Below are 15,543 nucleotides of genomic sequence, written 5' to 3'. Positions count from 1 at the left end.
GGCTTTCTTCCGTCGAAGGAGAGGAGGACCAAAATGCAGCGTGGTTAGAGTTCATGTTTTTTGATAAGAAAACTAAACATTGAACACAAATAAATAAATAGCAAATGTGGCAAAAACCAAAACAGTCCTCTCTGGTGCAGAGAACACAAAGACAGGAAACAACCACCCACAAAACCCAACACAAAACAGGCTACCTAAATATGGTTCCCAATCAGAGACAATGACTAACACCTGCCTCTGATTGAGAACCATATCAGGCCAAACATAGAAATAGACAAACTAGACACACGACATAGAATGCCCACCCAGCTCACATCCTGACCAACACTAAAACAAGGAAAACACACAAGAACTATGGTCAGAACGTGACAAGAAGACCGGTGACGTTGACCGCCGAACGCCGCCCGAACAAGGAGAGGGACCGACTTCGGCGGAAGTCGTGACAGTAACTCCATGCAACTTATTATGTGACTTGTTAAGCATATTTTTACTCCTGAACTTATTTTGGATTGTCATAACAAAGGGGTTGAATACTTATTGACTCAAGACATTTCAGCTTTTGATTTTTAATTAATTTGGAAAAATGTGGGTATTGTGTGTATTCCAGTGACACAAAAACTCAATTGAATTCAAATTTAACTTCAGGCTGTAACACAACAACATGTGTAAAAAGTAAAGGATTGTGATTCATTTCTGAAGACACTGTACATTACCATACAGGGAGTGAGCTGGACAGCCATTGGACAGTTCTCAAGTTGGTACTTCCCTCCTTCCTCTGCACACTCCAGACTAGGTGTTCTACTGCTGCCTGGCAACCAACTGGACACAGCCCAACTGCACTTTATGTGTGTGTGTGTTTGAGTCTGTGTGTTTGTGCACGTGTGAGCAAGCCTGTGTGGCAGGCCTTTGTGTGGGAGTGCCCCTGACATTTACTGTGAGCATGTGCGTCTATGACAGCATGTTGTTGAATGAATGTAAGTTCTCTCTCTCTCTGTGTGTGTGTGTGTGTGTGTGTGTGTGTGTGTGTGTGTGTGTGTGTGTGTGTGTGTGTGTGTGTGTGTGTGTGTGTGTGTGTGTGTGTGTGTGTGTGTGGGAGTGTGTATATTTGGCAGGCTGAAGTAGCGGGCTGCTTTTTAAGTAATGAATGCAAGTGTGTGTGTGTTTGTGTGTCTCCCAGTTATTCCAAAGTCAACTCCAGTCTTGTTAGGAAATTCCACTCCACATTATTGGGTTGGCTTGGCAATAGAATGGCTCCATTCCCAGAATAGATCCCTGGGGATTTAAAATAATTCTCAATGATCAGTCATCAATTAAGTTCATCAAGACTGACACTTTTACCATTACACGCCTGGGTCAAAAAAAGAGAAACAAAATGTACTATACAAAAAAGTCTCTATATCTATTTATACATTAAACTTAATGACACAGACTGAGAAAAAAATATGAATGGCTCAACAAGGCCTCTGGGTGAACTTTGTTAAATCACTTACTCTTTGGAAGGAACTGCAGAATTTTATTGGCCAGCGATGTTGCACTCAGATTGGTGTGGGTTTTAAGCTCATAAAAAAAAGCCCTAAGAATTTCAACTTCATTCCATAATGATGCATTTTGGGTATCATTTACAGTTCAGTCGAGTGTATGTGGTTGGAATGATGCAGTTTTGGATCCTGGTCAGGGGTTGTAACAGTAGTTAGTGGACGCCAGAACAGAGCATTCTCCAGCAATGTGCTTCTTCTATATACTCTCCTAGCAAAGGCCTGTGATGCTGAGGCAATACTGAGTGCAGGTCCTCTTGCTGTCAATTGCATGACTAGATAAGAAATGACCTCAAATCATTCATTCCAACATATGTTTTGAAAATCTTCCTTGTTATAGCATTATGTTTATCCCATCGACTTAATGTTTACTCCACATTTTTGAAATAATGCTGTTCCTTGACACATTGTTTGTCTGTTGTTTTATCAGAGAGGCCTCCAATCAATACTTGACATCAAAAGAAAAAGTAGTTACTGGCTTTATTCCCCTGGCATGTGTCCAGGTCTGTATCCGTGGTGATGGTGGAGGGACCCAGGCCACCAGGCTGGGGGTGATGCATCATGGTGGGGTACAGAGTAAACACTCGTAAATCACCATCATGGGACAGATGTGACTGTGTAAGGAGCCCAATCTAAGTCGTCTTCATAACGCCTTCATAACATTTCATAATGTCTTTATAGCACCTGATTCAACCGGTGTTATTTTGAGTGGTTGATGACTTGAGATTATAAAGCTCAGAGGATGGTTGTGGTAGTTCCACCCGAAGCAGAGTGTCCACCTCCATCTCATGAGAGTTGAGTGGGTATTGAGTGAATCTTTTCATGTTCGAATGGGGCAACACATAAATAGATGACTTTATGAAGACGCTGTATTGTATTATGACTACCAACAAACACCTTATAATATATCTGTTTTTATTCTGCTATAGTATATTTAGCTCACAATAAGCCTAACTAAACGTAAATATCCTTCTACCTTATAAATCATTCATAATGCAACAAATGAATATAGCGTTTTGTGGAATCCATGTAAGACAAAGGCACTGGAGCTATATTTTCCTGGACTGTTGCTGACTATACTATATATTAAGTCTATAAAGAAGTGTGCAGACAAAATATATTTAAACCCATGTGTAACAGACTACAATAGCAGTAAATGGGGGAGGATGGAAAACAGGAAAGTGGGGGTAAAAGAATAGACCCCCCCCTTATGATGAACACCAAGTTTATGCTAAAGAGAAAAAAGAGAGAGATCCCAACCCCCTTCTCTCCTCTGTCTGCCTCTCTCTATATTCTAGCAGCACACAGCAACACTCCTCCCTCCCTAGCCAATATAGTCAGGCAGGCTGTTGACCCCCACATCTCCTTCCCTCCCTCCCTCCCTCCTTTTACAACCTGTCTGTCCTTCCTCCCTTAATACACATTTCAGGAAAAAAATAATAAACAACATTTCAACTAAGGGGATCCCTTTCCCATGCTAGTCAGTTGTATAGGCCTGGCTGCTGTAGCTCATCGCCAGAAAGCCCTGCATTGTAGAGGAGAAAAGGGTTGTGCTGAGCTGTGTGCTGTGCCTGCGCTGCCCATCCCCCATGTGCTGATAGCAAAGTTCTGCTGCTTTTGCAAGCAGAGAGAGGCTGCTGCTAGGAGAGAACACGAGGCAGGCAGGCGGAGAGAATGGGGAGAGGGGGTGGGGAGAGAGAAAGAGAGAGAGAGAGAGACAGAGAGAGAGAGAGAGACAGAGAGAGAGACAGAGAGAGAGAGAGAGAGAGAGAGAGAGAGAGAGACAGAGAGAGAGAGGGAGAGAGAAAGAGAGACAGAGAGAGAGAGAGAGAGAAAGAGAGACAGAGAGAGAGAGAGAGACAGAGAGAGACAGAGAGAGACAGAGACAGAGGTTAACAACAATGACAAATGGTTTGATGAAGAATGCAAAAATCTAAGAAAGAAATTGAGAAACCTGTCCAACCAAAAACATAGAGACCCGGAAAACCTGAGTCTACGCCTTCACTATGGTGAATCACTAAAAAAATACAGAAATACACTTCGGAAAAAGAAGGAACAGCATGTCAGAAATCAGCTCAATGTAATTGAAGAATCCATAGACTCTAACCACTTCTGGGAAAATTGGAAAACACTAAACAAACAACAACACAAATAATTATCTATCCAAAATGGAGATGTATGGGTAAACCACTTCTCCAATCTTTTTGGCTCTATAACAAAGAATAAAGAGCAAAAACATATACATGATCAAATACAGATCTTAGAATCAACTATTAAAGACTACCAGAACCCACTGGATTCTCCAATTACATTGAATGAGTTACAGGACAAAATAAAAACCCTCCAACCCAAAAAGGCCTGTGGTGTTGATGGTATCCTCAATGAAATGATCAAATATACAGACAACAAATTCCAATTGGCTATACTAAAACTCTTTAACATCATCCTTAGCTCTGTCATCTTCCCCAATATTTGGAAGCAAGGACTGATCACCCCAATCCACAAAAGTGGAGACAAATTTGACCCCAATAACTACCGTGGAATATGCGTCAACAGTAACCTTGGGAAAATCCTCTGCATTATCATTAACAGTAGACTCGTACACTTCCTCAATGAAAACAATGTACTGAGCAAATGTCAAATTGGCTTTTTACCAAATTACCGTACAACAGACCATGTATTCACCCTGCACACCCTAATTGACAACCAAACAAACCAAAACAAAGGCAAAGTCTTCTCATGCTTTGTTGATTTAAAAAAAGCCTTCGACTCAATTTGGCATGAGGGTCTGCTATACAAACTGATGGAAAGTGGTGTTGGGGGTAAAACATACGACATTATAAAATCCATGTACACAAACAACAAGTGTGCGGTTAAAATTGGCAAAAAAACACACATTTCTTCACACAGGGTCGTGGGGTGAGACAGGGATGCAGCTTAAGCCCCACCCTCTTCAACATATATATCAACGAATTGGCGCGGGCACTAGAAAAGTCTGCAGCACCCGGCCTCACCCTACTAGAATCCGAAGTCAAATGTCTGCTGTTTGCTGATGATCTGGTGCTTCTGTCACCAACCAAGGATGGCCTACAGCAGCACCTAGATCTTATGCACAGATTCTGTCAGACCTGGGCCCTGACAGTAAATCTCAGTAAGAACAAAATAATGGTGTTCCAAAAAAGGTCCAGTCACCAGGACCACAAATACAAATTCCATCTAGACACTGTTGCCCTTGAGCACACAAAAAACTATACATACCTTGGCCTAAACATCAGCGCCACAGGTAACTTCCACAAAGCTGTGAACGATCTGAGAGACAAGGCAAGAAGGGCATTCTATGCCATCAAAAGGAACATAAATTTCAACATACCAATTAGGATTTGGCTAAAAATACTTGAATCAGTCATAGAGCCCATTGCCCTTTATGGTTGTGAGGTCTGGGGTCCGCTCACCAACCAAGACTTCACAAAATGGGACAAACACCAAATTGAGACTCTGCACGCAGAATTCTGCAAAAATATCCTCAGTGTACAACGTAGAACACCAAATAATGCATGCAGAGCAGAATTAGGCCGATACCCACTAATGATCAAAATCCAGAAAAGAGCCGTTAAATTCTATAACCACCTAAAAGGAAGCGATTCCCAAACCTTCCACAACAAAGCCATCACCTACAGAGAGATGAACCTGGAGAAGAGTCCCCTAAGCAAGCTGGTCCTGGGGCAGTATGGGGATGAGGTCGGTAAAAATGGGTGGGCTATTTACGGATAGACTATGTACAGCTGCAGCAATCGGTTAGCTGCTCAGATAGCAGATGTTTGAAGTTGGTGAGGGAGATAAAAGTCTCCAACTTCAGCGATTTTACAATTCGTTCCAGTCACAGGCAGCAGAGAACTGGAACGAAAGGCGGCCAAATGAGGTGTTGGCTTTAGGGATGATCAGTGAGATACACCTGCTGGAGCGCGTGCTACGGGTGGGTGTTGCCATCGTGACCAGTGAACTGAGATAAGGCGGAGCTTTACCTAGCATGGACTTGTAGATGACCTGGAGCCAGTGGGTCTGGCGACGAATATGTAGCGAGGGCCAGCCGACTAGAGCATACAGGTCGCAGTGGTGGGTGGTATAAGGTGCTTTAGTGACAAAACGGATGGCACTGTGATAAACTGCATCCAGTTTGCTGAGTAGAGTGTTGGAAGCAATTTTGTAGATGACATCGCTGAAGTCGAGGATCGGTAGGATAGTCAGTTTTACTAGGGTAAGTTTGGCGGCGTGAGTGAAGGAGGCTTTGTTGCGGAATAGAAAGCCGACTCTAGATTTGATTTTCGATTGGAGATGTTTGATATGAGTCTGGAAGGAGAGTTTACAGTCTACCCAGACACCTAGGTACTTATAGATGTCCACATATTCAAGGTCGGAACCATCCAGGGTGGTGATGCTAGTCAGGCGTGCGGGTGCAGGCAGTGAACGGTTGAAAAGCATGCATTTGGTTTTACTAGCATTTAAGAGCAGTTGGAGGCCACGGAAGGAGTGTTGTATGGCATTGAAGCTCGTTTGGAGGTTAGATAGCACAGTGTCCAAGGACGGGCCGGAAGTATATAGAATGGTGTCGTCTGCGTAGAGGTGGATCAGGGAATCGCCCGCAGCAAGAACAACATCATTGATATATACAGAGAAAAGAGTCGGCCCGAGAATTGAACCCTGTGGCACCCCCATAGAGACTGCCAGAGGACTGGACAGCATGCCCTCCGATTTGACACACTGAACTCTGTCTGCAAAGTAGTTGGTGAACCAGGCAAGGCAGTCATCAGAAAAACAGAGGCTACTGATATACCATTCTATGTAGGATTTTACAGTGGCCTACAGTTTCTCTCTCTCTCACTCTGCGTTTCTCTTTTTTTAATCTTCACTTCCTGCTCTGTGACTGGCTCAGTCCACCCCCCATCCTTCTTCCTTTTCTATCCCTCTCTCTCACACACACACACACACACACACACACACACACACACACACACACACACACACACACACACACACACACACACACACACACACACACACACACACACACAGTAATTTCATGCTTTCCTCTCTACAGATCAAGCCCTCTGCTTCTGCTAGTTCTCTCATTCTCTCCTGGCATATGGAAGGAGTCACTCACAAGCTTAAAACTCTGTTACTGTATGATAAGACGCTGTTATAAACATATACTTCTACTGTCTGTAGAATTATACAACGGATCCCAGTAATATCTTTATGTGTGTGTCTACTCTGTATAAAGTGAAAAACAAAATGCATTGTAACTATGCAGATTTGTAATAAAGTTCTTATTTTCATAATCGCAGAATGAAGATTTGAGGCAAATATATCACCTCCAATGAAAATAACTAATGATTTAATGATGCTGTGGTTGTCCACAAAACAGAAGCAGTGTTGAATGTTATGAATTATGTTACATTTCCAAGTCACATTATTTATCATCTTCTGCTAGAGTCTCTAGTTCTATAACCCCTTCAAATGAATGTAAACCAAATACATCCTTTATCATCCCTGCTTGTCTTATCCCAGTCGCCTCCTGCCAACTGGTGAACTCCGCTCCGTGTTTTGCGTTCGTCTGAACGCTTCAGTAAAATGGCTGTGTCTCTCGGAGCCTCGTGCTGGTTTGGTCGGTATCTTGCTGATACTCTCGTTCTGTAACAGAAAGCCTACCCACATTTTCTGTCGGGTCATTTAATTCCCTGGATTCTTATTTATATACTTCCAGTAACTTTTCAGTCGAATCGGAGACGGGAGTGGATGCCGGATTCGGTCCGGGGGTAGGGGGAATGATCCGGGACACGGGTACATTGTTATAAATAATTGTATTTATGTTCAATGCTATTCAGAGAGCTCGATTGTGAGTGACTCGCTGTGAGAGAGGCAGATAGGGATATCATGGCCGCGCAGGTCGCTAGCGTCGCCACTCTCAACACTAGCCCGCCATCCGAACTTAAAAAGCCGGATCGGGACCCACTGGAGGAGTCGGTACCGGGAGAGAAACAACATGAAAATAAGGAACCTGGATCTGACAACGGATCTCCGGGCCAGAAGGATCTGCAGGACGGGGCCGATGCTGGAAATGTAGGGGGAGGAGGGGAGCCTGACATGAAGAACGGGAACTCGTCCAGGGTGAATAATAATAACAACCAAAATGATACGGGGGGACCGGAGGGGAATAACCACCCCGGGATGGGCCATCACCACCAGGGCTCATTCCCTCCACCTCCTTACGGGTACAACCAGCACTACAGCCGGGGCCCTTTTCATCAACATGGCGGACAACAAAGCCCTGGCATGGCAGCTGCAGCGGGGCCGGCAGTGCAGTCAGGCAACATGATGGACCCATACCCGCCCAACTCACAAGACCACGGCTTCCCCAACCATTTTAACAACTACAGACCCTTCCCGAACCGGACTTCTTATCAGGGCCAAGGATACGCCATGAATTCCCCGCGTAATAACCAGCCCCCGGCGGCTGGGGGGCAGCCAGGCAAGCAACAGCCAGCAGGCGGAACTACAGCCATGGCTGCCTCGTACAATAATCAGAGGTATAACATGGGAAACACACAGCCCACGTCTACCCCGACATTAAATCAGCTCCTAACGTCTCCCAGCTCTACGAGGAGCTACCAGAATTACCCACAAGGAGACTATAGTAACCAGGAAGGGGCTGGCAAGGGAGCAGCAGATATGGCCAGCAGTCAGTATGGTGGGGGTCATCCGGGTTGGCAACAAAGGAGCCACCAGCCGCCTCCTATGAGCCCAGGGAACACGGGGCAACCTCTGAACAGAAACCAGGTAAACTTTCCCTCAGTACTGGTGCACTTTGAGCAAGTTACACACAGCTCTGTGTTGTGGTGGACCAGCCGTTGCCAATGTAGCGAACCGTATCTAGCTCTCTAAAATGGCTGCCTCTCTGTTTTCTCCCATCACCACCTCATATAAGATCATTTAAACAGAGAAACAAGCCATGTCTGTGCTAAAATACCAAACTCTCCGAGCTAGGAAAGATTTAGACAGGTTCGGGGACACGAGTGTGAGGAGAAATTGGGCCAAAGGTGTTTTCTTTCTTTGCTTACCAGAACTTGTACTTCTTCAGCTTGGCAGTTATTTCCCCAGCTAGCTATGTCGCTAAAGAATCCCTGCTAAAAATGTATTTATACACGTTATATTTTGCCCCTGTATCCCCGAGTTGTACCGCCAGTAAACACAGCCGTGATTTGAGTGAAATCCGTTTTGTTTGAGATTTGAATTATGGAGGTAAAATCCTGCTGTCAAAGCCAGGAGACAGTTGGTCTTAGGTCGACATGCTGGCTGACATCTGATTGGCTCCCCATCCCCTGCTCCTGGTCATTTATAATTGCATTATAACGCTGCAGAAATCAGCCACATCAGCTCTGGCAATGTCAACATGACATTACTCATGTTACTCACCTGCTTTAGCCAGTTTTAACGGAGTATGTTGCATGACATTTAGCCTGAATGAAATGCAAACAAAATATTGATTTGTATTGTGGTCAGCATGCAGCAGCCTACATTTTATTTTTGTGTCCATGCATGTGAAATAAAACGACACTGCAAAATATCCTTTCTGGATGGTTTCATTGAACACATGATGTTGTGTAAGTCCCTCTAGTCATTTGCATGATAACTGTGTTGCCTGGCACTGAAATAATACATTAGTTTGTATTTGTTTAGCGTAAATCTAGGTAAAATCTCAGCCGTAGACTACATGCAAAAATACTGTGTTTATACTTCGTCATGCATGTACAGCTCCACAGACAGATTGGAGATGTGGCTGAGCTCTAGTGCTGACTCTGGAACAGCAGAGGGAGTAGGTGTGACTGTTTCCCCAATGCTAGAATAGTGCTCATAGCTGCTCTAGGATCAGCACTAAGAGGAGAGACTGGAGTTCTGTTGGAGAATCTGACTGGTGTTGTGTGAGAGGATCTGAGTGGCTGGAGAAGTTGTAGTGTTTACAAGCAGCCAAGGTGTTAGCCAAGTTACTATGATTACTTTCACCTGATGCTACACTGTGTAACCATGTCAACAGACTTCCTGTTTTAGAATGTTATCAACCACATGTCGGCTAGGTGAGAGTTAACCTCCTGAACATTGAATAGCCAGGCCTATTTGACATTTCTAACTTCTTTTTGAAGTTTAGATGGAATTTTCTGATTTCTGTTTCTTGGCAATTATGTCATTTGCACGTGTTCACATGATATTCAAGGTTAGGGTTTAATGTGTTTTAAAAAAGAAGCATTTTAAACAAGTTATTGGTTAGCTCAGTGGTTTCCAACCGTGTTTGGTTACTGTATCACCAATTGAATTTTGCTCTGCCCGCTGTACCCCAGAAGTACCCCCTCGTGCAATTTTAGCAGTAGGCCCATGGTCTCGTGAACCTTCTCGAGAACCCTCTGTGGATAGGCTAAGTACCCCCAGGGGTCCAGGTATCCCTGGTTGGGAACCACTGAATTAGTTGACGATGGCTGCTACATTTTTCAGCAGTCTGTGGACTGTTCTTTCCTCTGTTTTATTCCTCTCCCCAAGAGACACTGGGAACACCTGTCTCAAAGACACTTTCATTCCTTCTCCCAGGTGTTTGTGGACTGTTCATTCTCCTGTAGGCCAAGCTGTGTAGTGGACAATTTAAAAACCCGGGACTGCAATTTGTGATGCATTCAACCACAGCTCTGCATGTGGAGCTGCTGGAGAGTTGAAGAAACAGAGTATTACGCTGTTTCCAGTGCCATTCTTCTCTGAGAGCCTTGTGTTAAATCCTGTTATGTTGTTAAAATCCATTGTGTGATCGACGTGTGTTATTCTTGAATTGTGCTGTTCACATACTCGTGCTCGCACAGTTGCTACATCGGAATATAAATGCCATTGCCTCTCCTCAGCCTTCTCATTAGTAAGCTGTGCCTGCCTAGGCTACAATATCACTGTTACTGACAATGTGTTTCAGTTTCTGTATTTGGAGTTGATGTATTTGTACAGATCTATGGACAGAGGTCATCGCTGTCTATTTCCCTAAACGATGCCCAGGTTGTTAGGGGCCTGGTGCTGAGACTCTGGGTCTTAGAGTGAATGGACAAGTTTTGCTTGCTCTTTTGGGGTCTTGTCCCGATTTACGGCAGGGCACTTTGAGACAAATGTTGCTTTTAAAAGGGCAAATTGATTGCTGAAGAAACCCATTTGCTTGATGAAGGTCGGTTGGAGGGGCTCATTTTCTTTGAGGCAAATATGAAGGTGAGAGCTGTCTAGCCTAATGCCTGTCTAATTGACCACAGACAGACAGACCCAGGCTAAAATCACATCTGGTTGGTGTCCAGTACAGTTTGTGGCCATTTTATTTTTGTGACAACACAAACCCTGGATAATTTGAAGCTACCAACATGGACATATGGTAGTTGGCCACACATTCAGCTCGTCCAAGGTTGCGTTCCCGTGTCTGTCTGTGGTACTGGAGTTTGACCGAGGGGACCTTGATGTGCTGGACCAAAGTCTAGGTGACGTCTCAGTTTGACCGGACTAAAACTAGTCTGCCCATACTGACAGGTGATGGCTTTACCAGTTTCTGGAATCTTCTAGGTAAATATTGATAGGAACATGATTACTGATTTTTAAGGTGAAATGTTGTCAGTCTCTCAGCAACCAAGATGTACTGTTTGGAGGTACTTGAGAGGACCAGGGTTGAGACACACTGCTATAGCCAGTGATTTGATGGGGACTGTGAGGTGTGCTCTACTATATTGTGGCTGTGCACTGAAGGATTATATCCTGTCTGTCTGTCTGCAGTGCTGAGTAATGATTATCCACACGCCAAACGGCCAGGACAGAGTGCTCCCTCGTTTGTGTGTGTGCCATGTGTGACGGGCTGATCCTGTGTGTGAGAGGGGGAGAAAGAGTGTGGGTGATCCCCAGGGGAGGGGGAATGTTTTTGTGAATGATCTTTGGCTGCCTGTGACAGCTGTGTGTGTGTGTGCACGCTTGGCTGTGTGTTCCCGCGTGGCGGATGCCTCGGGAGGATCTTCTCTCTGTGACCGGCTCAGTGCTCCACGTGCCACCAGTTATCCGTCTCCTCTTCAGTCAGACAGACCAGACAAGTGGTTTTCCGCCCTGAGAGAACAGTCTAGGAGGTGTTGCATACGGACTACAGTTCCTCTCTCTCTCTCGTCTTTTGTCCCCCTCTTACCCTACAGTATTCTCTCATTCCACACGTGGTCCACCACTTCTTTCCTGCCCTAATCAGGCCACTCTACCCCCCCCCCCACCCTCAAATCATTCTCTCCTTCTTGTACTTGATTGAATCAGCCACTGCCCTGAGAGCAGTGGTATGGGATTGGGGCCATGCTAGTGGTCTACCACTAAGTGAAGCCTACAAGATGGACTGGAGGTCCATGTGCAGCTTAAAAACAAAGGCTAGCATTTATTTAGGACTACACACATTTAAAAAATAAAATAAAAAAAATAATAAGTGCAAACCCATTCAAATCTGTCATTCTTCTCGTCTCTCCATGTTTGTGCAAAATGTCAAACTTGGGCTGTTGCTTAACTCCCAAGGTTGGAGTGTAAGGGTAATTCATTTATTTTGACATTTAGGTGGTTTATCTTTAAAAAGCACTAGATTAGCATAGTTATATGCTAGCGTGGCTGCAGACTTCATTTACGTGACGTGTGTTTTATCGAGACGCAGGTTAACCTTTAAATGTGTGACTGCAGAGTGGAGAATGGCAGTTCAGCTGTTGATTCTGGGGGGTAGGTACATTTTGTTACTGTACCTCACAGCTTTTCATACACAGCTCTGCTCAGGCTAGCTCTCTGTGCTAAAATGCCATTGGCTTCATGAGGGATGGGAAAGCGGACGTTGCAGAGTCTCCTTGCAATGCATTTTGGGGAATACCATCATTGAGGTTTGAGCAAACCCAAATCTATATTTCACAAGTTAAAGTGAAATGGTACAGTTACTGACTGTCATTTGTTTCTACTGCTCTGAAACCTGTTTAGTATTGTTTCTCCTTGGGCCTCTGGCTCCACCACCATGTAGACCAGGTGTCAGGGTGTCAGGCTGCAGCGTTGATATCTCCCGCCATGCATCAACCTCTCCACGACCCCACAATTTGCATATCTCAGGCCTAACCATAGCTTAGCAAAATGTGTGTGTGGCTGTTGTTGCTTTGTTCCATTGCAGTGCTGGATGTGCAAAGTCACCAGTCCAACGGTTCTACTCCCCCTCTGAGGCGTGCTTACCTATAACGGCGACCAACTACCACTACTCGAGTCAGTTGAGACTAGGGGGAATGGCGTCAGTCAGGTGTTGTCTGACTGTGTGTGTTTGTGGGTTAGGTGTGTGACCCAGACATACAGTGGGGCAAAAAAGTATTTAGTCAGCCACAAATTGTGCAAGTTCTCCAACTTAAAAGATGAGAAGCCTGTAATTATCATCATAGGTACACTTCAACTATGACAGACAAAATGAGAAAAAAATTCCAGAAAATCACATTGTAGAATTTTTAATGAATTTATTTGCAAATTATGGTGGAAAATAAGTATTTGGTCACCTACAAACGAGCAAAATTTCTGGCTCTCACAGACCTGTAACTTCTTCTTTAAGAGACTCCTCTGTCCGCCACTTGTTACCTGTATTAATGGCACCTGTTTGAACTTGTTATCAGTATAAAAGATACCTGTCCACAACCTCAAACAGTCACACTCCAAACTTCACTATGGCCAAGACCAAAGAGCTGTCAAAGGACACCAGAAACAAAATTGTAGACCTGCACCAAGCTGGGAAGACTGAATCTGCAATAGGTAAGCAGCTTGGTTTGAAGAAATCAACTGTGGGAGCAATTATTAGGAAATGGAAGACATACAAAACCACTGATAATCTCCCTCGATCTGGGGCTCCACGCAAGATCTCACCCCGTGGGGTCAAAACGATCACAAGAACAGTGAGCAAAAATCCCAGAACCACACGGGGGGACCTAGTGAATGACCTGCAGAGAGCTGGGACCAAAGTAACAAAGCCTACCATCAGTAACACACTACGCCGCCAGGGACTCAAATCCTGCAGTGCCAGACGTGTCCCCCTGCTTAAGCCAGTACATGTCCAGGCCTGTCTGAAGTTTGCTAGAGAGCATTTGGATGATCCAGAAGATTGGTCGAATGTCATATGGTCAGATGAAACCAAAATAGAACTTTTTGGTAAACTCCCAACTCGTCGTGTTTGGAGGACAAAGAATGCTGAGTTGCATCCAAAGAACACCATACCTACTGTGAAGCATGGGGGTGGAAACATCATGCTTTGGGGCTGTTTTTCTGCAAAGGGACCAGGACGACTGATCCGTGTAAAGGAAAGAATGAATGGGGCCATGTATCGTGAGATTTTGAGTGAAAACCTCCTTCCATCAGCAAGGGCATTGAAGATGAAACGTGGCTGGGTCTTTCAGCATGACAATGATCACAAACACACCGCCAGGGCAATGAAGGGGTGGCTTCGTAAGAAGCATTTCAAGGTCCTGGAGTGGCCTAGCCAGTCTCCAGATCTCAACCCCATAGAAAATCTTTGGAGGGAGTTGAAAGTCCGTGTTGCCCAGCAACAGCCCCAAAACATCACTGCTCTAGAGGAGATCTGCATGGAGGAATGGGCCAAAATACCAGCAACAGTATGTGAAAACCTTGTGAAGACTTACAGAAAACGTTTGACCTCTGTCATTGCCAACAAAGGGTATATAACAAAGTATTGAGATAAACTTTTGTTATTGACCAAATACTTATTTTCCACCATAATTTGCAAATAAATTCATAATCCTACAATGTGATTTTCTGGATTTTTTTTTTCTTCTCATTTTGTCTGTCATAGTTGAAGTGTACCTATGATGAAAATTACAGGCCTCTCTCATCCTTTTAAGTGGGAGAACTTGCACAATTGGTGGCTGACTAAATACTTTTTTGCCCCACTGTATCCTTAAGCACCCTCTGTTCCTGCCTGCCTGGCTTGGCCCCGCTGGCTTGGTTCAGCTGGGTATTTCTGGCATGGAAATGGTAGCGTAGTGACTGAGTGACAAACTTATTATTGTACGGGGGTCATCCAGGCCACTGAGGACATCATGTGACCTGTTGCTGTGGCGTCATGGGATTGTCTTATCTGTTTGGCTGAAGCCTAAAACAGACCCACTTTATGGGCCACAAAGCCTATTTATCCATGGCAGTACCTTTTTTAAAACCAGAATAATTCTGCTGCAAATGTCTTACGTTCTGGGTTGGCGAAAACAGCGTGGCTAATGAAATTTGAGCAAGAAATTTGAGCAAGGATTTATAAGTTAAATAATCTGTCTGTAAACAATCGTTGGAGAAATTACTTGTCATGCACTAAGTGGATGTCCTAACCGACTTGCCACAACTATAGTTTGTTAACAAGCAATTTGTGGAGTGGTTGAAAAGCGAGTTTTAATGACTCCCACTTCAACTGTACATTTGTTTTGTTTACATTAGCTCTTTAACAGGTATGGATGGTTGCAAACCCGCTCTGACAGGTGACTATTTGGCCCACCAGATGTAATATTTATGTTAAAAACCAACGGGTAATTGACCGTTAATAGACATTTTTGTTTTAGCTGTTGTGTTAGTTTTTTAAAACAGTTTCACCAGCTTTTGCTATGGGCCTGTGATAGTCAGGGGGACAGGGAGGAAGACTGACGTACTGGTATAGAAAGTGTTGTTATTGGTGTTCTTTAGTTATGGGCCTGTGATCGTCAGGGGAACAGGGAGGAAGACTGACGTACTGGTATAGAAAGTGTTGTTATGGGTGTTCTTTAGCTATGGGCCTGTGATCGTCAGGGGAACAGGGAGGAAGACTGACGTACTGGTATAGAAAGTGTTGTTATGGGTGTTATTTAGCTATGGGCCTGTGATCGTCAGGGGAACAGGGAGGAAGACTGACGTACTGGTATAGAAAGTGTTGTTATGGGTG

General features: G+C 44.4%; 1 protein-coding gene across 1 annotated transcript in view; it reads left to right on the top strand.

Moving 5' to 3' along the window:
* Positions 1 to 7,466: 7,466 nt before the first annotated feature.
* LOC112265999 (AT-rich interactive domain-containing protein 1A-like) overlaps positions 7,467 to 15,543 on the top strand; it is a 162,339-nt gene continuing 154,262 nt past the window's right edge. The window contains exon 1 of the mRNA XM_042294900.1: positions 7,467 to 8,369. Coding sequence (XP_042150834.1) covers positions 7,467 to 8,369 — 903 coding nt within the window. The remainder of the gene's footprint in view (positions 8,370 to 15,543) is intronic.

This window comes from Oncorhynchus tshawytscha, linkage group LG13 (genome assembly GCF_018296145.1).
Source record: "Oncorhynchus tshawytscha isolate Ot180627B linkage group LG13, Otsh_v2.0, whole genome shotgun sequence".
NCBI lineage: Eukaryota > Metazoa > Chordata > Actinopteri > Salmoniformes > Salmonidae > Oncorhynchus > Oncorhynchus tshawytscha.
The sequence above is the reverse complement of the archived record's forward strand: the minus strand, read 5'-3'. Positions and strand labels throughout refer to the sequence as shown.